Source organism: Sphaerodactylus townsendi, linkage group LG13 (genome assembly GCF_021028975.2).
Source record: "Sphaerodactylus townsendi isolate TG3544 linkage group LG13, MPM_Stown_v2.3, whole genome shotgun sequence".
Lineage (NCBI taxonomy): Eukaryota > Metazoa > Chordata > Lepidosauria > Squamata > Sphaerodactylidae > Sphaerodactylus > Sphaerodactylus townsendi.
This window is the reverse complement of record NC_059437.1, coordinates 12,159,923-12,182,142: the sequence shown is the minus strand read 5'-3', so window position 1 is coordinate 12,182,142 and position 22,220 is coordinate 12,159,923. Positions and strand designations below refer to the sequence as shown.

Genomic DNA, 22,220 nt, shown 5'->3' with positions numbered 1-22,220 from the left:
GGTTTGATTCCCAGCTCTGCCTCCTGAGCTGTGGAGGCTGATCTGGGGAATTCAGATTAGCCTGTGCACTCCCACACACGCCAGCTGGGTGACCTTGGGCTAGTCACAGCTTCTCGGAGCTCTCTCGGCCCCACCCACCTCACAGGGTGTGTGTTGTGAGGGGGGAAGGGCAAGGAGATTGTAAGCCCCTTTGAGTCTCCTGCAGGAGAGAAAGGGGGGATATAAATCCAAAGTCGTCGTCCTCCTCCTCCTCGTCATCGTCCTCCTCCTCCTCCTCCTCCTCCTCCTCCTCTTCTTCTTCTTTAGTTTTAACGTGGATTGCAGCTGCAGCCAAGTAAACGGCTGCTCTGGGACACACATTAATTGTCCGCACTTAAATGTAGCTAGTGCTGCTTAGCTACTGAGGGGCACAGGGCCGGCAGCATGGCTGTGGAGGTCCATGCCTGCCTGGCTATGTAGCTACACAGCGGAGGGAGGTGAGTGAAAAAAAAAACCCGTACCTCTGTGCGAAGGCACAACAGCAACCCCCATTGCCTCCGTAGGCTCCATTCGCTGCCTGCATGGAGGCATGGAACCGCCCCGATGGCAACCCACTGTACTTTGCCCATGCGGAAGGGGCCATTGATGAGAGGGAAGACAGAATGGTATAGCCCAATCTCATCAGATCTTGGAAGCCAAGCAGGGTTGGTACTGGGAAAGGAGACCATGGCAATGGCAAACCTCTGCATAATTAAGAACATAAGAACATAAGAACAAGCCAGCTGGATCAGACCAGAGTCCATCTAGTCCAGCACTCTGCTACTCGCAGTGGCCCACCAGGTGCCTTTGGGAGCTCACGTGCAGGATGTGAAAGCAATGGCCTTCTGCGGCTGTTGCTCCCGAGCACCTGGACTGTTAAGGCATTTGCAATCTCAGATCAATGGGTGGGGGGGGGGGGGGGTGGGGGGGGGGGGGGGTGGGGGGGGGGGGGGGTGGGGGGGGGGGGGGGTGGGGGGGGGGGGGGGTGGGGGGGGGGGGGGGTGGGGGGGGGGGGGGGTGGGGGGGGGGGGGGGTGGGGGGGGGGGGGGGTGGGGGGGGGGGGGGGTGGGGGGGGGGGGGGGTGGGGGGGGGGGGGGGTGGGGGGGGGGGGGGGTGGGGGGGGGGGGGGGTGGGGGGGGGGGGGGGTGGGGGGGGGGGGGGGTGGGGGGGGGGGGGGGTGGGGGGGGGGGGGGGTGGGGGGGGGGGGGGGTGGGGGGGGGGGGGGGTGGGGGGGGGGGGGGGTGGGGGGGGGGGGGGGTGGGGGGGGGGGGGGGTGGGGGGGGGGGGGGGTGGGGGGGGGGGGGGGTGGGGGGGGGGGGGGGTGGGGGGGGGGGGGGGTGGGGGGGGGGGGGGGTGGGGGGGGGGGGGGGTGGGGGGGGGGGGGGGTGGGGGGGGGGGGGGGTGGGGGGGGGGGGGGGTGGGGGGGGGGGGGGGTGGGGGGGGGGGGGGGTGGGGGGGGGGGGGGGTGGGGGGGGGGGGGGGTGGGGGGGGGGGGGGGTGGGGGGGGGGGGGGGTGGGGGGGGGGGGGGGTGGGGGGGGGGGGGGGTGGGGGGGGGGGGGGGTGGGGGGGGGGGGGGGTGGGGGGGGGGGGGGGTGGGGGGGGGGGGGGGTGGGGGGGGGGGGGGGTGGGGGGGGGGGGGGGTGGGGGGGGGGGGGGGTGGGGGGGGGGGGGGGTGGGGGGGGGGGGGGGTGGGGGGGGGGGGGGGTGGGGGGGGGGGGGGGTGGGGGGGGGGGGGGGTGGGGGGGGGGGGGGGTGGGGGGGGGGGGGGGTGGGGGGGGGGGGGGGTGGGGGGGGGGGGGGGTGGGGGGGGGGGGGGGTGGGGGGGGGGGGGGGTGGGGGGGGGGGGGGGTGGGGGGGGGGGGGGGTGGGGGGGGGGGGGGGTGGGGGGGGGGGGGGGTGGGGGGGGGGGGGGGTGGGGGGGGGGGGGGGTGGGGGGGGGGGGGGGTGGGGGGGGGGGGGGGTGGGGGGGGGGGGGGGTGGGGGGGGGGGGGGGTGGGGGGGGGGGGGGGTGGGGGGGGGGGGGGGTGGGGGGGGGGGGGGGTGGGGGGGGGGGGGGGTGGGGGGGGGGGGGGGTGGGGGGGGGGGGGGGTGGGGGGGGGGGGGGGTGGGGGGGGGGGGGGGTGGGGGGGGGGGGGGGTGGGGGGGGGGGGGGGTGGGGGGGGGGGGGGGTGGGGGGGGGGGGGGGTGGGGGGGGGGGGGGGTGGGGGGGGGGGGGGGTGGGGGGGGGGGGGGGTGGGGGGGGGGGGGGGTGGGGGGGGGGGGGGGTGGGGGGGGGGGGGGGTGGGGGGGGGGGGGGGTGGGGGGGGGGGGGGGTGGGGGGGGGGGGGGGTGGGGGGGGGGGGGGGTGGGGGGGGGGGGGGGTGGGGGGGGGGGGGGGTGGGGGGGGGGGGGGGTGGGGGGGGGGGGGGGTGGGGGGGGGGGGGGGTGGGGGGGGGGGGGGGTGGGGGGGGGGGGGGGTGGGGGGGGGGGGGGGTGGGGGGGGGGGGGGGTGGGGGGGGGGGGGGGTGGGGGGGGGGGGGGGTGGGGGGGGGGGGGGGTGGGGGGGGGGGGGGGTGGGGGGGGGGGGGGGTGGGGGGGGGGGGGGGTGGGGGGGGGGGGGGGTGGGGGGGGGGGGGGGTGGGGGGGGGGGGGGGTGGGGGGGGGGGGGGGTGGGGGGGGGGGGGGGTGGGGGGGGGGGGGGGTGGGGGGGGGGGGGGGTGGGGGGGGGGGGGGGTGGGGGGGGGGGGGGGTGGGGGGGGGGGGGGGTGGGGGGGGGGGGGGGTGGGGGGGGGGGGGGGTGGGGGGGGGGGGGGGTGGGGGGGGGGGGGGGTGGGGGGGGGGGGGGGTGGGGGGGGGGGGGGGTGGGGGGGGGGGGGGGTGGGGGGGGGGGGGGGTGGGGGGGGGGGGGGGTGGGGGGGGGGGGGGGTGGGGGGGGGGGGGGGTGGGGGGGGGGGGGGGTGGGGGGGGGGGGGGGTGGGGGGGGGGGGGGGTGGGGGGGGGGGGGGGTGGGGGGGGGGGGGGGTGGGGGGGGGGGGGGGTGGGGGGGGGGGGGGGTGGGGGGGGGGGGGGGTGGGGGGGGGGGGGGGTGGGGGGGGGGGGGGGTGGGGGGGGGGGGGGGTGGGGGGGGGGGGGGGTGGGGGGGGGGGGGGGTGGGGGGGGGGGGGGGTGGGGGGGGGGGGGGGTGGGGGGGGGGGGGGGTGGGGGGGGGGGGGGGTGGGGGGGGGGGGGGGTGGGGGGGGGGGGGGGTGGGGGGGGGGGGGGGTGGGGGGGGGGGGGGGTGGGGGGGGGGGGGGGTGGGGGGGGGGGGGGGTGGGGGGGGGGGGGGGTGGGGGGGGGGGGGGGTGGGGGGGGGGGGGGGTGGGGGGGGGGGGGGGTGGGGGGGGGGGGGGGTGGGGGGGGGGGGGGGTGGGGGGGGGGGGGGGTGGGGGGGGGGGGGGGTGGGGGGGGGGGGGGGTGGGGGGGGGGGGGGGTGGGGGGGGGGGGGGGTGGGGGGGGGGGGGGGTGGGGGGGGGGGGGGGTGGGGGGGGGGGGGGGTGGGGGGGGGGGGGGGTGGGGGGGGGGGGGGGTGGGGGGGGGGGGGGGTGGGGGGGGGGGGGGGTGGGGGGGGGGGGGGGTGGGGGGGGGGGGGGGTGGGGGGGGGGGGGGGTGGGGGGGGGGGGGGGTGGGGGGGGGGGGGGGTGGGGGGGGGGGGGGGTGGGGGGGGGGGGGGGTGGGGGGGGGGGGGGGTGGGGGGGGGGGGGGGTGGGGGGGGGGGGGGGTGGGGGGGGGGGGGGGTGGGGGGGGGGGGGGGTGGGGGGGGGGGGGGGTGGGGGGGGGGGGGGGTGGGGGGGGGGGGGGGTGGGGGGGGGGGGGGGTGGGGGGGGGGGGGGGTGGGGGGGGGGGGGGGTGGGGGGGGGGGGGGGTGGGGGGGGGGGGGGGTGGGGGGGGGGGGGGGTGGGGGGGGGGGGGGGTGGGGGGGGGGGGGGGTGGGGGGGGGGGGGGGTGGGGGGGGGGGGGGGTGGGGGGGGGGGGGGGTGGGGGGGGGGGGGGGTGGGGGGGGGGGGGGGTGGGGGGGGGGGGGGGTGGGGGGGGGGGGGGGTGGGGGGGGGGGGGGGTGGGGGGGGGGGGGGGTGGGGGGGGGGGGGGGTGGGGGGGGGGGGGGGTGGGGGGGGGGGGGGGTGGGGGGGGGGGGGGGTGGGGGGGGGGGGGGGTGGGGGGGGGGGGGGGTGGGGGGGGGGGGGGGTGGGGGGGGGGGGGGGTGGGGGGGGGGGGGGGTGGGGGGGGGGGGGGGTGGGGGGGGGGGGGGGTGGGGGGGGGGGGGGGTGGGGGGGGGGGGGGGTGGGGGGGGGGGGGGGTGGGGGGGGGGGGGGGTGGGGGGGGGGGGGGGTGGGGGGGGGGGGGGGTGGGGGGGGGGGGGGGTGGGGGGGGGGGGGGGTGGGGGGGGGGGGGGGTGGGGGGGGGGGGGGGTGGGGGGGGGGGGGGGTGGGGGGGGGGGGGGGTGGGGGGGGGGGGGGGTGGGGGGGGGGGGGGGTGGGGGGGGGGGGGGGTGGGGGGGGGGGGGGGTGGGGGGGGGGGGGGGTGGGGGGGGGGGGGGGTGGGGGGGGGGGGGGGTGGGGGGGGGGGGGGGTGGGGGGGGGGGGGGGTGGGGGGGGGGGGGGGTGGGGGGGGGGGGGGGTGGGGGGGGGGGGGGGTGGGGGGGGGGGGGGGTGGGGGGGGGGGGGGGTGGGGGGGGGGGGGGGTGGGGGGGGGGGGGGGTGGGGGGGGGGGGGGGTGGGGGGGGGGGGGGGTGGGGGGGGGGGGGGGTGGGGGGGGGGGGGGGTGGGGGGGGGGGGGGGTGGGGGGGGGGGGGGGTGGGGGGGGGGGGGGGTGGGGGGGGGGGGGGGTGGGGGGGGGGGGGGGTGGGGGGGGGGGGGGGTGGGGGGGGGGGGGGGTGGGGGGGGGGGGGGGTGGGGGGGGGGGGGGGTGGGGGGGGGGGGGGGTGGGGGGGGGGGGGGGTGGGGGGGGGGGGGGGTGGGGGGGGGGGGGGGTGGGGGGGGGGGGGGGTGGGGGGGGGGGGGGGTGGGGGGGGGGGGGGGTGGGGGGGGGGGGGGGTGGGGGGGGGGGGGGGTGGGGGGGGGGGGGGGTGGGGGGGGGGGGGGGTGGGGGGGGGGGGGGGTGGGGGGGGGGGGGGGTGGGGGGGGGGGGGGGTGGGGGGGGGGGGGGGTGGGGGGGGGGGGGGGTGGGGGGGGGGGGGGGTGGGGGGGGGGGGGGGTGGGGGGGGGGGGGGGTGGGGGGGGGGGGGGGTGGGGGGGGGGGGGGGTGGGGGGGGGGGGGGGTGGGGGGGGGGGGGGGTGGGGGGGGGGGGGGGTGGGGGGGGGGGGGGGTGGGGGGGGGGGGGGGTGGGGGGGGGGGGGGGTGGGGGGGGGGGGGGGTGGGGGGGGGGGGGGGTGGGGGGGGGGGGGGGTGGGGGGGGGGGGGGGTGGGGGGGGGGGGGGGTGGGGGGGGGGGGGGGTGGGGGGGGGGGGGGGTGGGGGGGGGGGGGGGTGGGGGGGGGGGGGGGTGGGGGGGGGGGGGGGTGGGGGGGGGGGGGGGTGGGGGGGGGGGGGGGTGGGGGGGGGGGGGGGTGGGGGGGGGGGGGGGTGGGGGGGGGGGGGGGTGGGGGGGGGGGGGGGTGGGGGGGGGGGGGGGTGGGGGGGGGGGGGGGTGGGGGGGGGGGGGGGTGGGGGGGGGGGGGGGTGGGGGGGGGGGGGGGTGGGGGGGGGGGGGGGTGGGGGGGGGGGGGGGTGGGGGGGGGGGGGGGTGGGGGTGGGGGGGGGTCGGGTGGGTGGGGGGGGGGGTGGGGGTGTGGGGGGGCGCGTGGCGTGGGGGGGGGAGGGAGGGCGGGGCGGGGGGTGGGGGGGGGGGGGGCGGGGGGGGGGGGGGGGGTGGGGGGGGGGGGGGGTGGGGGGGGGGGGGGGGGGGGGGGGGGGGGGGTGGGGTTGAAAACGTGGATTAGCCAAGTAAACGCTGCTCTGCTAATGTGGCTGCTGTCACTGTAGAAGTTCTTCATCACTTCGCTGGAGCTGCTAAGGTCCACTACTACAACTCAGCTTAATATCTTTGATTCATTGAATTTTTGGAGATACTGACTCTTTCTACTGACTGGAACGCAATATGACTATCGCAGGTTTCGTGCCTCATGGACAATGTTTATGACATGCTCTCATTATATATGTGTTTATTACCTTTCTATCCAGTTAAATAACCATAATATATCCTTATGAACAATCTTTATGAACGGTTTATGAAGTATCTGTTCAAATTACACTCAAACTAACTGCTTATACCTCATTGCCTTGTATCCCTATATATACAGTCCTTGTTTTTTAGGCTTGGCTGGCCTCATATCTTTCAGCATTTGTGGGAAATGCCAGTGAAGAAGCATTCAAAGATGTCACCCTTGCTTGCTCTCAAAAGGCTTCAATTATATTCAGTGATGTCATCATGGAGACAGATCTAACTGGTTAACATATTGCCATATCACCTGGGTTGCATGCAGTGGTGGGATCCAAAAATTTTAGTAACAGGTTCCCATGGTGGTGGGATTCAAACTGTGGCGTAGCGCCAATGGGGCTGGGCGGGGCACGACGGGGGCGGGGGCAGGCATTCTGGGGGCGGGGCATTCCTGGGCGGGGCTCTGGCAAGGACACAGCTGCTGTGCCGGTCCTTGGGCGGGAAACGAATGCACGCAGGTGCAGGCTGCCACGTACGCCGGTGCACCTCCTGCTAGACTGCTTCAAGTTCTGCGCGCTACTGCTGAGAGGAGGGGCATAACTAAGGCAAAAATCACACGGCAAAATCACCAATTAGTAACCCACTCTCGGCACACACAAATAATTAGTAACCTACTCTCGGGAACCTGTGAGAACCTGCTGGATCCGACCTCTGGTTGCACGATCCTCAATTGGCTGGCATCTCCCATGTTACTGATCCCGGAAGCATGTCCTCTCCCTTCATTTGCTCTGTTTCCCCTCAATGGCCTAGCCAAATTTCCCTGATTATATACCACTGGGACAGTATCCTGTTCAATACATGATCCCCAATTGGTTGGGTTTGCCTAAGTGACTTGATCCAGGAAGAAGAAAGAAGTTGTGGCTAAGGGAAACAGAATAGCACAACTGCAGCAGTAGACAGGAGAAATAATCGCAGCAAATAGGACAGGAAAAGAAAGTGAATATTCTCACGATTAAAGATTGGAGGGGCTATTTCTCTGTACACTCCCCTTCACAAAGTACTGTTTCTCATCTGAAAACTAAATGGGGGAATATCTACTGTAGTCCTGATGAATTTTTATTCACACAATCGGGGTAATGTCAACAGAGGTATAGAAGACTATGTGTGCCTTTGAGAGAAAGGCATACTGGGAACTCGAAATTCCTATTCATGTAAATAGATGCTACAGTCCTCTGTGAAAATCGTTGGTGTTCATGGGCTCATGTGAGTAGGTCACTAGCATGAGCTATGTTGGCACCATCAGCTGGCTCACATAGCGCATAAACTGCCTCTGAGTCACTCTCAAACACGTTCCGGATCTTTGAAACAGCCCAGGGGTCATTGCACTGAGACAAGCCGGGATTCTGTCTGCATTAAGTACGCTGGCTGTTACTTTTCATTTCCCTCCGGGATTCTGGCTTGTGCGTCCTTCATCTTGAGATCTGGAAGCGTAGCTCATCATTATACAATCACTAAAGGTAAGACATAAAAGTTATCTCTCTCAAGATGTCAGTATGATTAGGACTTCAAGGTTCTACTCTATTTTTCTCTTAGGGAATGTAACTGAAACTCACAGGCCTGAGAACTAACTTTTGGATTTCAAGGCACCTTCATTCCGAAGACCTCTGTAGTTTTGAAACCTTCAAACACTATTGACTCAATATTTGGAATGCTCAGAAGTAGTTATTTATTTTATTTATTTATCTATTATATTTATACTCTGCCCTTCCCCCCAAAGAGCTCAGGGAGGCTTACCATGGAATAAAGCCTAAAATCATACATTACTAGTGTGCCCTGGAGATTACATGACTCAGTGATCCTAGTGCCTGTGGAAAGATTAAGCAAGCTCCCAATAGCATTCCATGGGCCAGTGTTTGAGGCATCTCATTGACAGTCAGTGTGGTGTAGTGGTTAGAGTACTGGACTAGGAGCTTGGAAACCTTGGTATGAACCTCTACTCGGCCATGGAAGTGCAATGGGTGACCTTGGGCCAGCCACTCTTCCTCAGTGTAACCTATCTCACAGGGTTGTTGTGAGAATAAAATGGAGGAGAGGAGAAAGATTTAAGCTCTTTCAATCCCCACTACAGAGAAACACAGGAAATAAATAAAGAAAATATAGATTTTAAAGGCTCAGCAAATATAAGTGTTTTGGGGAATAATTTATATTTGCTGGGGCCATTTTGGACAGATTTGAACAAATTCATTCCTCCTAAACTCAGCTGAGTAGGAATCCCAGCACCTCTTCCATGCAGATGTTCTACCAAGAAACTCGCTTACAAGTCACAGGCACTGGCATAGAAGACAAAAACAACACAAAAAACACAATCTGCTAAAGGTTCCTCCACATATCCCTCTGCTCTGGAGCAGAGAGAACCAAACCCCACAGTCTTACAGTTTGGGACTGCCAACCAATGTAAGTACTTTGGTTCCACAGAATTTGTTAACCAGCGTTTTGTTCAAAATTAATATAGATACAACCACAACCAGTTACGATAATGAAGCCGGCCTAACAAATCAGAAAATCTCTTAATAAAAGCTTGATTATGTTCCCTCCTCTTCATTAGCACAGTAGCTGTTTCCATAAATTATCTCAGAGAGAAGAATCGGGCTACCAACCAGCCCATCACCAGAGGGTGGGGGGTGGGGGTGGAGAGAGAAGACATTTACAGTGCAATTTATTAAAATGCAAACAAAAACATTCCATCAGAGTTCTTTCAATTAATTTTAGTCTCTGTTTTATAAAGATTTAACTATTCATGCAAAAAAACCAACAACACACACACACAAAAAACCCTGAACGAGAACATTTGGGGGAGAAAAACGAAAAGTGCTGACTCCCAACATCGCTTTACGGCCCTCTTTAAAAATACAGAAGTGATTTTAAAAATAATAGCCTAAAAATAGTTTTAAATTTTAAAAACTAATAGTTTTCCTCCCAAATTGCAGTTTTATTACATGGCTTCAATTAGCAATTTCTCCTCCTCCTCCAACGATACAAATTGCTTCCCCCTTCCCCTGTACCTCTGGAGAAAATTATGAGATGATAGAAATACTAAAAAGACATCAACCAAACAGCAGACTGAACCTCAATTGAAAGCATACGTCTCCTTCGTTTTCCAGAATTATTTGCTTGTGTGAACACACTGCACATGTTTAGCAATTCCTGAAAAGTGCGCCCAAAACATGTTCCTTGCCTATGATTACACATATTGCTCAACCAGAATCCATTAGCTATCAGAGTTAATATAGAGAACTTCTAAGAATGACAAATAATACATGCTTTCAATCTAAGCGTGGCCTTGGCTTCCTTTGAAGTCATTAGAGAAGAGGTTGTGGTATTACTTAAGCCATTATGCTGCGACACGTGGAAAACGTTAGTTTGCAGGTGCACAGATGACTTAGTCCAGATGCTATGCAGCTACATCTGGAGTATAAACACTAGAGTGGTTCCTGGTTCCTTTGTAGTGGAAATCTCATGGGTCAGAAGGAAAGGTTGAATGCACAAGCAATGGGGCACGCGTATTGCCAAAGCAAGGACCAAAGGTTTCAAGATACTGAAGCGGACTTTCAGAACAAATCACTCTGGGATCTGATAGCAACTGTGGCTTGGCTGTCAGTCATGAATTCCCTGTCATAATGTGCATACTCCAATGCTATAATACTCGAACAGAACACTTGTGCATTTCTCATCAATGATGGGGCAGTTCGAGACCTGTATCTGGGAAGTGCATGAATATAAGGGTCCAACGAATGAGAAAGCCCTTGTATGAGTTCTGAAGGTTCCTTGCAGACCAGGATGGTCTATATCAGGCTAACGATGTTGCTATATCAAAAGATAACAGATTGGTTTCTATCGGCAATTTCATTGGATGGAAAGATTTCCCTTCACAGAAATGTCTGACTTCCATGCCACTCCCCCTTCTGCTAATAGCCCCAAATGGCCCCCAAACACTGCTCCTATGGGATGGAGGACCTCCAGGGAGAGCATGCAGAAGGTGTTAGGAGTATGCCACAGGAAAGGAAAATTTGAGGCCGCATTCATCTCAACATCAGCCTCTATCAGCCAAGCTTTTTAGCAAGGAGGCCACAATTCACAGGTCCACTCACAAACACAAGAGTCAAGTTGTTTCATACTGAGTAGTTAGGCCATTGGTCCATGCAGCTGAGAACTCAGAGAGTCCTCTTTTCCAGCCTAGTACCAAAGATCCTTGAAGGGGAGATGATAGGGACCAAACCTGGACCCTTGGGTACACAAAGAATGTGCTTGAGTATTTTTTCTTTTATGTACACTGAGAGCATATGCACCGGAGACAAATTCCTTGTGTGTCCAATCACACTTGGCCAATAAAGATTCTATTCTATTCTATTCTATTCTATTCTATTCTATTCTATTCTATTCTATTCTAAGCTATGGGCTCTTTGCTTGCTGCCTTACAGACTATCAGGTTTTATAGCATAGGGCAGGCAAGCAGGCTTGTGGGCCTTCCTTTTCCTACCCAGGAGTACAACAAGTCCCCCTTGTCCATGCCACAGGCTTTTCACCTGTAACTTGGTTACCTATAAAGCTAGATAGACTCACCCTTAACTTTTTAAAGTCAAGGTTAAATATATTAAAATGATGATTCCTTTCCCCAATTTTCTTCATCCCCTGAGCCTGTGTGGGCTCCCTCCCACTTAAAGGAAAAACACAAACTTTTCAACTGGTTCAGATTTTTGCTTTTCTGGCTCTCATCTGTTGACTCATGCTGTACTGCACAGCTTCATTCTTCCTTGCTTAGATTGGAAACTAGGAGTTTACACGTTCCATAGATCACACACATAAAAAGACTCCTATATTACTTTCTAGAAAAGCAAACCACATTTACCCTTGATTCATCAGGCTTGTTCTGTTTAATAGGTTGTTATTTATTATTCTAATATTTTCTGGGATTTGGGTGGCTGTGTGATTATACCTTTTTAACTTCTCCCCTCTCTCCTATTTTTTTCCTTTTTGTTAGCAAATCTAACTATATCTTCAAAAAACAGTGTTGAGTACAAGGAAATGGACCGATTTAATACACAGTTCAGCCAAAAAGACATGTAAGTACCTTTTCAGATTCGAATAAAGATCCATCTGGACTGGCACCATGTCACCAGAAATGGGCTTTGAGAAGCTCCATATCAGGATGTGATGGAGACAACAGTATTCCCATTGTTTATCCACAGCCTCTGCCAACTGAAGGTATATTGCCTCTAAATGTGGAAGCTCCATTTTCAGCTCTCATGACTAGCAGCTACCATTTAAATGTAATCTCCATTTATAGCCTAAGTTTATTTCTGAAAAGCATCAACCATTTTGGGATAGTCATAGGCACATGATACATCATGTGAAGAATTTCTTCCTTTTGTTTCTTTTGAGTGGAAAGTCAAAATACTTTCACTGAAGCTTTAACTCAAGCAGGTGCAAATTCAAACAATACAAATGGAAGCATCGAAAAGTTTATGCAGCAATACAAAACACAGGTCAGGTAAAACTTACATTCTAGAGGGAAAAATATAATTCGTACAATATATAAATAGGAGTAAACACCTTGTATTTGAAGAGTCTTGAGCTCTGCAAACTTTTTGTGGGTTTCATCAAGGAAAAACAAAGTTCTTATATCTGGAAAGAAAAACACTGTTAAAAGCATTTACATAGTATGGAACCGGAATGCTATCTTTAATCTAGCACTACTTATAAATACAGACAGAGCAGGAAGGATGGAATGTTCAGATTTCAAAACTTCCTTAGAGGAAACCTTCATTCATTTTAGAGCTCGCAGAACTCCGAGCTGTGCATGACACAGACACATTCAGAAACACCATATGGTACAGCCCTACATGGACCAGCACTATTTTTAGTCATTAATAGAAGACTCCATGACTGAATGTTCTTCCATGTCATTGAGTCTATGAAATGTCAGGATCATATAACTATTCGGGATCCTGCCTTGGACCAGCTTTTATTGGTCACAGAGTTCTGGCAATTAGAACAGATCTAGCCATAACATCTTGACATTAAGCTATGGACGTTTCCGTTTGATATATTTTCCCTTTGCAATGCAGTGCCTTTTCCCAAGCATCAGCCACAGGTTACGGCTACTGTTCTCCCGCTTCCTATGTCTACAGACTTATTACCTTCTCTGTGAACATGTTTCCCACTTCCAAACTCACGGCACCACAGATCAGATAATCCCTGCAGTTTGCATAAGTGGGGGAAAACAAAGAAGTCCAGCGTGCATTTGGCTTCCTTCGGGTTTTCCTCTCCACCTATCCCTGTACATGCAGGAGAAGTTCTGACCACTCCTCAGGTGGCATTTCCAAGGGATCAATGGGGTTTCCTCTTTTTTAAAAAAATGTGAAACTTTCAGACTATCACAGGAATAATAGATTGTTTAAAAGACTCCAAAATAGGGGAAACAGGCTTCTTCCGACCCAGGAGCATGGCAGCTGGCGTCAGAAAAATTAATGAGGCACTTCCTCGCATGTAAACTAAGAAATGTAGGAAGACCCCACTATACAACAAACAGCCTAAGGGTAAGTACTCTAAATCAGAGGTGTCCAACTTTGGCGCTTCAGATGTTCATAGACTACAATCCTTTTTCAATTGGACAATTGCCAGCAGGGGCTGATGGGAACTGTAGTCCATGAACATCTGAAGCACCACAGTTGGACACCCCTGGTCTAAATGATATATCTGGTCATATTCCTGGTTGTGAGGTGATGCCGTGGGCCCCATGTGCTGACTGCTGCCAATGCTAATCACGATACAGTGCCCCTCTCTTTCCACCCTTTCTAGAGCTCTGGGCACTTCCTATCCCAAGTCACTGCTAGATTTTTAAAGGCAGAAGTTAGAAGGCAATATTTTAGAAAGAAAATGTCAACACGTCTCTCGAATGGTTTAGATTCAGAACTGTCTGATGAAAGATATCACATGCCTCCTTCCCCGTGAGCATAATATAACCATTTAGAATGTCATGGTCTAAAAATATTATAAAAGACTAATACAGAATTCTTAAAGTGGATTCCTGAGGTCACAAGCTATCAATTTAACATATCAGTGGCATGTGGCAGCACTTCTAAAAAAAAATACATACACGTCATGTGAAAATGGAAACTTTTCTGTGATTATTATATTATTTAGACTAGCCCATGTATGGACTCAACTGGGCTTTGGACTTTGCCAGAACACTGGTCATTGAGAACTGTCCATGGTCCAATAACCATGACTGACGGTGGGGCTTCATAGTGACTGAGATCTGTTCCACATCCTACTAGTTAACAAATCCTCAAATCTTGCCCAACACCCCATGAGCTCTTAACACAGCTCTAATAGGAAGCACTGCAGAATAGTTCAAGGATGTCCTATGCATCTAAAGCAGTGGTGGCGAACCTATGACACGGGTGCCAGAGGTGGCACTCAGAGCCCTCTCTGTGGGCACGCACAAACAGAGTGCCCCCCCCCCCCACACACATCTAGGCTGGCCTAGGTCACTGGGCTTGAATATTAGCATTAAACCTAAGACCTAGTTTTGGGGAAGCAATGTAGGTAATCCTGTTAAGTGCTGTTAAACCCCACTGATTTTCATGCAAAGAACTAAAGTGCAATCCTTTACCTGGGAGTAAGCTCGGTTGCTAGCAATGGGGCTTGCTTCTGAGTAAACCCTCCTAGGGTCGTGATTCACCCATTGGAAGAATTGCACAGTTGCTTCAAAGCAAAGCCACCGACTACCACCAAGCTTACTCCCGAGTAACGCATGCCTCGGAGCCAACCGTTTTTTCTAAACTAAAACCTCAGTATTTGAGTTACATTGCCGTGTTGGCACTTTGCGATAAATAAGTGGGTTTTGAGTTGCAATTTGGGCGCTCGGTCTCAAAAAGGTTCGCCATCACTGATCTAAAGGCACACGAACAATCACAAGTGGGGATCAAAACTGAGCTCTACGTGGATTTTATTTTTTTTTAAACCACCCTATTCCAACTGCAGGCTTTATCCAGACTCCCTCTACCCTTGAACAGCACTACTTAAATTCGTTTCCTCGGCCTGGCCAATGCCTGCCTCTCGTACGAGTCAGGTACACTGTAAAATTTCAATGATGCCTTTAAATCTGAATGGTTTCAAGCTGTTGTAAACTCCTGCAGCAATCAAAAATAATCTGTCATGGGACCGAAAAGTATGTGAACACTGCCACGGCTCGATCTGACGTTAGATTTATTGGAGGGTAAATCATGTCATTTATGCATCAACTCACAGGGGGAAAGGGGGAAAAAAAATCCCTGTGCAGTTAATTTAATAATATACTGGAAAGGAATGATTACTGTTTCAGGTGCACCAGTGTTTACAGCACAGTGGATGGTCTGCTCCGGCAGCTAATGTTACTTGTCAGAGTCCTGGGATTAACAAGCATTTATCTTAAAGGAAACCCGTTAAGAACACTTCCAAAGCAAAAGACCCATCTGTAAGGTTCTGGAGACCCTGTCCTACCACGCAGCCTGTTGAAAAAGGGAACTGAAAAGGTATATTTTACTCACAGGCAAAACAAAAATGGCAGCTCCTGTGCAGAAACCAAGTAAACAAGTACAAAAAGGTACATCAGAAATAGCCTTGTAAATCACAAATTGAAAACACCATCTGAACCCACAACGTTAAGAAATGTGACAAGCCTCCAATTGTAAACAATATTCCATTCACCAATGATAAGTGTGTACACATATAGAAAAATAAACAGTATTAATGGAGAAACATACAAAACATCAAAAAAAGGGAGTTGATACATGACAAACAACAGATTGCCAGCCAAACTCTGTTCTGAGTGGATCGTCATCGGACTATTTCTGGGTTTTTCTGCTCAAACCATGTGCTGACGTTATTTTGCATCTTATGCAGCAGAAATGAGAGGAAACGGAATGAACTGGGTAACACAGAAATGGTCTGATGAAGATCTACTCCAGCAAAACTCTGTGGCATGCCACCTGCGGCTCTTCTATGTACCACTCCCCAGTGTGGCACCCACCCTATGTTTCAGGAAGATGGATGGATGTCCAGTAAGGTTTGCAGTCCCTTGGCCAGAAAGGAGGCAACTATTGAGGGGAACAATTAGGCTACAGTTTTTATTCGCTACAATTGCAGGAGCACGGACGCAACATGGGGATGGGCAACCCATCTGCTACCCTGTCCTTCCAGCCAGTCTGCCAGGGGGGGGGGGGTCCGTGCAGTGCCAATACATGGGATCCACCTGGCCACAAGCATTTGTGTGGTTCCCCTATCACCTGTTGAGGGGGAATCAGCTGATAGTCCCCGAACTGGGCATCCCCCAGAGCCTTTAAGGGGGCTCTCAAATGGGGGAGGCAGGTATGCAGACACAGCCTCCACTCACACGGCCCTATCCCCAAACTGCCAGAAGAGTGAACCCCTGCCCCAAGATATGTGGCTGGAAAGAGAGTACAGCCTTGCCTGCTTCCAGCTATAAGGGGGGAGGGAGGGCCAACACAATGTCCCCAGGCTGCAAGTCCACATGACCACCTGTCTTTCCCAGCAGGCACTTCAGGAAGAAGACCAGAAGATTTCATCTGGCACTGCTGTCCTGCCCCCAAGCCAACACTGCCTGCTAGAGCTGGCTGAGAGAGCTCCTCTCCGTGCCCTGCTCCTGCCCCATGCCACAAATATGAGCTGATTAGGACTCAGGTGAGTCCGGAGCTTGTGATAGCAAGTGGTTTCCGTTTAGTATGGTGTGAGGTTCTAACCACCCCATCTCTTGCAGCATTAAAGAACAACTTGAAGGGTACTTTTAACACAGGGTAGCGTCTGTCTTTTGACATCCCGCATAATAAAGAGCTCTGAAGGACTCAGAAGCTTGCACACTGCTTTGTGTCATAAGTCTGCCTTCCTCACTCCAGATACAGAACAGAAGGTGAAGGTTCAACAAGGGTAGGGAAAGACAAACTGTTATTTTGTGTGCATTCGGTGGAGAAGCACATAGGGCACATCATGAAGCTCTTATGTGTGTGTGCGCGTGTGTGTTGTGCGTCTGCTTCTGACTTTTGGCGACCCTCTGAATTCATGATCTCCACAACACCCTATCGCAGTGATGGCGAACCTATGGCACGGGTACCAGAGGTGGCACTCAGAGCCCTCTCTGTGGGCACGCGCACACAGAGTTCATCATGTGGGGGATGGAAAATCACCCCCCCACACACACACATCTAGACTGACCTGGGCCACTGAGAACAACGTGCGCGCACCAAGGTGAGCAGGGAGGACTTAGCTGGCGGGCCTGGTGCCTGTGCTCCGGGTGGCTGCTGCCTGAGGGGGGGGGGGGCGCGCAGAGGAGGCAGAGATGCTAGAGAGGCACAGAGTGGTGCACGCAGGACTTGCTGGAGGCTAGAGCAGGCTGCCCCCTGCTCGAGTGGGTGGAGCAGAGGAATAGGGAGCCAACCGTTTTTTTCTAAACTAAAACCTCAGCATTCAGGTTAAATTGCCATGTTGGCACTTTGCGATAAATAAGTGGGGTTTGGGTTGCAATTTGGGCACTCGGTCTCAAAAAGGTTCGCCATCACTGCCCTATCGCTAATAGCCTTGCTCAGGTCTCATAAACAAAGGGTCGAGGCTTTCTTTACAGAGTCAAGCCATCATGGTAAGTCTTCCTCTTCTACATGTCCCTTCAATCTTCCCGGCACTATTGCCTTTTCCAGTGACTCTTGTCTTCTCGTGGCTCTTATGGCTGAGGGTAAATGTGACTGTGGTGCTCTGAAAGCCATGGAGTCAGTATTGCTGATCTACCCCTTTCTGATGTTCCGTATACATCTACATTTATACTGTTCATTGTTCTTTACTAATACAGTGGAACCTCAGTTTTCATTGCCTTCGGTTTTCATCGATTTTTTCAGTGAAAAATTTGTCTCGGTTCTCATCGGTTTGCCTCGATTTTCATCAATTTGCCTCAGTTTTCATCAATTTGCAGTAAGGTGCAGGGGTTTGTGGAGAAAAATCACCCGGACAAAGCTGTTGCAGGCCATGTCTTGCCCCATTTCAGACATGTTGCAGGCTGTCTTGCCCCATTTCAGACAAATCTTAAAGAGTCGTCAGAAACAGACCTCTTTGGACAGCATTCTGGTGCGACGTTGGTCCACTGGCTCTGAAGCTGGTCCTAGTGTTATTGTTTGTTACTGTTTTCAGCATTAAACACTATGTCAGTGGTGGCGAACCTATGGCATGCGTGCCAGAGGTGGCACTCAGAGCCCTCTTTGTGGGCACGCGTGCCATTGTCCCGGTTTGGGCACTCAGCAGTGACATAGCGCCAAGGGGGGGAGAGGTGCGCGATGCACTTGGTGCGCACCCCTGTGAGGGCATTCCGAGGGTGGGGCGGGGGTGTATTGGGGCATTCCAGGGGCATTCCAGGGCAGGGCGGGTGTGGACGGGGGTGTGGTAGGGGCACAGGGCACACGTGTGCCCTGGACGCAGTTTCCCCTTGCTCTGCCCCGGCACGCGATCACTGCACTATGTTTATTCACCAAAAAGATGTGTTTGGGGTATGTTTTTTGGAGTGCCTAGAATGGATTAACTGGATTTACATTGATTCCTATGCAAAAGTTTGCCTCAGTTTTCACCGGTTTCGGTTTTCATCCATTCTTTTCGGATGGATTACCAACGAAAATCGAGGTTCCACTGTATATGCTTGTCACATCCGTCCATGTTCTTGGGGTGTTTTTCAATTTGTAGTCTGCAGGAACTTCACAGTTTGGGAAGACCCAACATGAGCCGGACGGACTCCATAAAGGAAACCACAGCCCTCAGTCTACAAGAGCCGAGCAAGGCTGTTGATGATAGGAAATTCTAGAGAACGTTAATTCATAGAGTCTCCGTAAGTTGGAAGCAACTTGATTGCACTGAACACACACACACAGTTTACCAGACATTACATGGGGATTTTCTGTTTGTTTTTTATATGCCTGCTTGGGCATTTTATTTTTGTGTTTGTGTGAGAGGGTAGCTAGTTTCCTACCGGGCACTATTAACCTTCGCGCTGTTAGGAATAAGCGTTAATTTTAGGTATTGCAAAATATATATGTATTTTTATCATTTTTTTTAATCCGCTGTTTTAAATGGGGTTTTAATGTGAATTGTTGAATTGTTGTTATTGTGTTGTTCACTGCCCAGAGCCCTTCGGGGGAGGGGCAGTATATAAAAATGATTATAAATAAATAAATAAATTTTGTTTTCTGTTCTCTTTTATACTGCTTTTTAATGTTAATCAACTGTGTCTCCTTTTAATTATGATAGATTACATTTTTGATGCCGATAAAAGCTTATGCATGTATGTATTTTTTGTATTTCTGCTCCGGTTCCTACACAGACCCCACTAGACAAATGTCCAAGAGCCACAGCAGCATAATACCTAGAGAAACAGGCACCTGAAGTCACTAGAGAAACAGGCACCTGAAGTCAAAAATCACCTACAGTAGTGTAGTGTAATGGGGCTAGGGCTCTGTGAAGCTCTCTGATTTTCCACTGCTCTGTGAAGCTCTCTGATTTTGGGTCAAACCGGCAACTCTCTTTTGACCTAACCTATTTGGTGGTGGAAAGTGCCATTAAGTTGCAGACAGTTGATGGCAACTCCATAGGGGTTTCAAGGCATGAGACAAATAGGGCTGGTTTGCCGCTGTTTGCCTGTATGTAGCAGCTCTAGACTTCCTGGGAGATCTCCTCTCCAAGTACTAATCAGGACTGAGCTTTCAAGATCTGGCCTTCTAACCCGCTTACCCAGATAAAATGTGAGATGCATGCTAAAGGGCTGCCTACTCCACTGTGGGCCTTGTTAAAAAACAAACAAACCCGGTACGCCACCGGGAGAGAGATCCTACCAAGGCAAGTAAGAAGTGGCAAGAACGGTCCAGTGTGGAGAGAGCAGGGGGGTACCAAGCTTAAATGGTATCCGGGGGCATGACCACCTCCCTCCCCGCCCCCCGGCCCGGCTCCCTGCGTCCCACTTGCGGGAGCCAGCAGGGAGGCCAGGGGAGGCTAGGGCTGGGGGAAGGGAATGGCTCGGACGAGCACTGTAGTACCCCGCCCTCCCTGCAGGCCAGCTCCTGCAGGACCTGGGGAGGGCAGAAGCTGGCTTGTAGGGAGGCCAGGAGGGGGGCAGGGCTCGGCGGTGGGCACTTGGGTGCATGCCATTTCATCATGTGGGGGCTGCCCGGTCCCCCCCTCGTGACAGTCTTACCCCATGTCCCCATTAGCGGTACGTCACTGGGAGAGAGATCCTACCAAGTGGCAAGTAAGAAGGCAAGGCAGAGGTGCTCTCACAGAGAGCCAGTCCAGTGATCTGAAACTTTTATCGGAATAAGGGAGTATCGTTTGATCTGATTTTACCTATTACAAAACAAAGGTTCCCTGCTGGTCCAGCAGTTTTATTTGTATCTGTGCCGAACATCTTCGCCCCACCTTTCCTCTAAGGAGCTCACTGCAATGTTCCTTCCCCCTTTCTTCCTCCCAACAACTTCATAAGGGACATTATACTGAAAGTCCATGACTGGCCCAAGGTCTCCCAGCAAGCTTCTGTAGCAGAGTCGGGATTTGAACATGGGTCTCTTGCATCCTAGTCTGACAGTCTAACCGCCACACTGTGATGGCAGCCTACCCACTCTTAGCATGGGTCATGTATTCCCACCTTCCCATCCTAGGATCAGCACTGCATGGTGGTACAGGGGTAACATTCCTGTCCGATATCACTCAAGTTCAGGAGCTGCTGTGGGTCCCTGTCCCCTTCCCTTGGTTATGATTAATATTTCACCAGGCCAATAACAGTGGCAAGAACTGGTACTTCTGTACTCAATGAGAAATTCAGTTATGGAGTTCACTGCCAGTAGAGATAGTGATGACCACTAGAATACAGGCCTTGAAGAGAGAATGGGACAGGCTCATGGAGACCCCATCAAGGGCTACTAGCCTTGGTGGACAAAAGGAACCTTCACAGATTCCAGTGCTAGGAAGTGACGTCCAGAGAAGGACTTGGCTTCTTTTCTTGACCCTCTGGAACATGTGGTTGGCCACTGACTGAAAACAGGATGCTAGACTACATGGACCACTGGTCTGATCCAGCACGGTTTTTCTTATGATCCTGAGTGGTCCACTATTAATAGCAGGCAGGTATACCTATCCAGTCTGAGACAATACCATTTTTACTACATTCTCACTCTTCTGTTCTTTTGGCAGGTGAGGGGGAGACTCCTAAGATTACATTCTCATTATGTGGGTCATCTCTGGGGTCAGATGCTTCCTAAACGGGCAGCGACGGGCCCTTTGCTATTTTAACACGGCTGCCTGAGGAGGCCATGTATCCAAAGGCAGCCAACGGTGCTCACCGATTCGCATTTGCTAAACAGAACCGCTGAAATATGCATAGCAAGCGACAGAGAATGAGCTTTTGAAAAAAATAAATAAAGCAAAACAAAGAACAGCTTCGGAATAAACAACGGCTTGACTTATCGGAAGTGGCAGCTCAGATGGCTCAAGGCCTTGGATTGGTTTTGCCACTTGGTAATTCGACTGATTCACTTGAGTGGCCAGAAGAGGACATTTTCTGCCTGATTTCAGCATAATCTAGTCACCTGCTCCATGATTGCCAAGGCCAAGCCAATTGCTTTCGGTTCAGCACCGAGAGGGTGCCGCTCATCCCTCGCGTAAAAGGAACCGTTGCTGCACATGTTCCCAGGACTATTGAGATGTTAATGATAGTGGAATAAATCTTTTTCTTTTGCATATGAGGAACAGCCCCTTTACACTTTTGCCTACCGCACAAAGACATCATCTGCACATCAGCATTCGCTCCCACCATCTCCCCAAGGAGAGAACATTTCCAGGGAGGGGGGGATGGAAAAGATATTAGAAGAAGAAGAAGAAGAAGAAGAAGAAGGAGGAGGAGGAGGAGGAGGAGGAGGAGGAGGAGGAGGAGGAGGAGGAGGAGGAGGAGGAGGAGGACGAGGACGAGGACGAGGACGAGGACGAGGACAAGGAGGACAAGGAGGACAAGGAGGACAAGGAGGACAAGGAGGAGGACAAGGAGGAGGGCGAGGAGGTGGTGGTGGAGGTGGAGGTGGTGGAGGTGGTGGAGGTGGTGGAGGAGGAAGAGGAGGTAGAGGAGGAGGAGGAGGAAGTGGAGGAGAGTTGGATTTCCCTTCCCTCCTCACCACAAACACCCTGTGAGGTAGGTGGGACTGAGAGAGCTCCGAAGAACTGTGACTAACCCAAGGTCACCCAGGTGGCGTGTGTTGGAGTGCACAGGCTAATCTGAATTCCCTGCAGAGCAGGGAATCAAACCTGGCTCCTCCAGATTATACCTACTCCTAACCATTATGCCACTGCTGCACAACGCCACTTCAACCTCCCAAATTAGGAACCAAAGAAGAAGTTCCCTGGTGGAAGAAAAGGGGACACCAGAAGCGAGGGAATGCTCCCAGTCAAGGGTCTACCCAGAAAGTGGGGAGGAAGAGGAGAAGGTGGAGGAGTTTGGATTGATACCCCACCTTTGTCTCCTATAAGAAGTCTCAAAGGAGCTTAAAAACTCGTTTCCCTTCCTCTACCTACCTTGGAAGATAGGTGAGGCTGACAGAGTTCCGAAAGAACTGTGATTAGACCGAGGTCACCCAACACTCTTCACATGGAGGAATGGGGAAACAACCTGTTTCACCAGTTAAGAGTCCACCTCTAATGTGGAAGAGTGGGGGGAATTGAACTCGGTTCTCCGGATGACAGGATTGCACTGAGAGTGTTGAAACAGGTGTTGCTACATTCTTCCACACATTCAAGGAAACTGGATGCATCATGAGAAGAACCAGCAGAATTCCAGGGGGATTTTCTAGCCTGCATGCCTTTTGTAAGTCCTAATAGGAAGGGCATGAACTACAACATAAGGGGGCCAGGGGAAGGAAGCTGAAAAATTACCTCCAGTTTGGCAAACCCCCAAATTTTTCTGTTTTTTTAAATTATGTTCTTA

At 56.6% G+C, this 22,220-nt stretch overlaps 1 protein-coding gene across 3 annotated transcripts in view; it reads right to left on the bottom strand.

The window, feature by feature from the left end:
• DACH2 (dachshund family transcription factor 2) overlaps nt 1-22,220 on the bottom strand; it is a 433,391-nt gene that overhangs the window by 187,726 nt on the left and 223,445 nt on the right. Inside the window, exon 3 of one of the 3 annotated variants that reach the window (XM_048514020.1) lies at nt 11,780-11,866. The exons of the other annotated variants lie outside the window; for them this stretch is intronic. Coding sequence (XP_048369977.1) covers nt 11,780-11,866 — 87 coding nt within the window. The remainder of the gene's footprint in view (nt 1-11,779; nt 11,867-22,220) is intronic. 3 annotated transcript variants of the gene reach the window in all.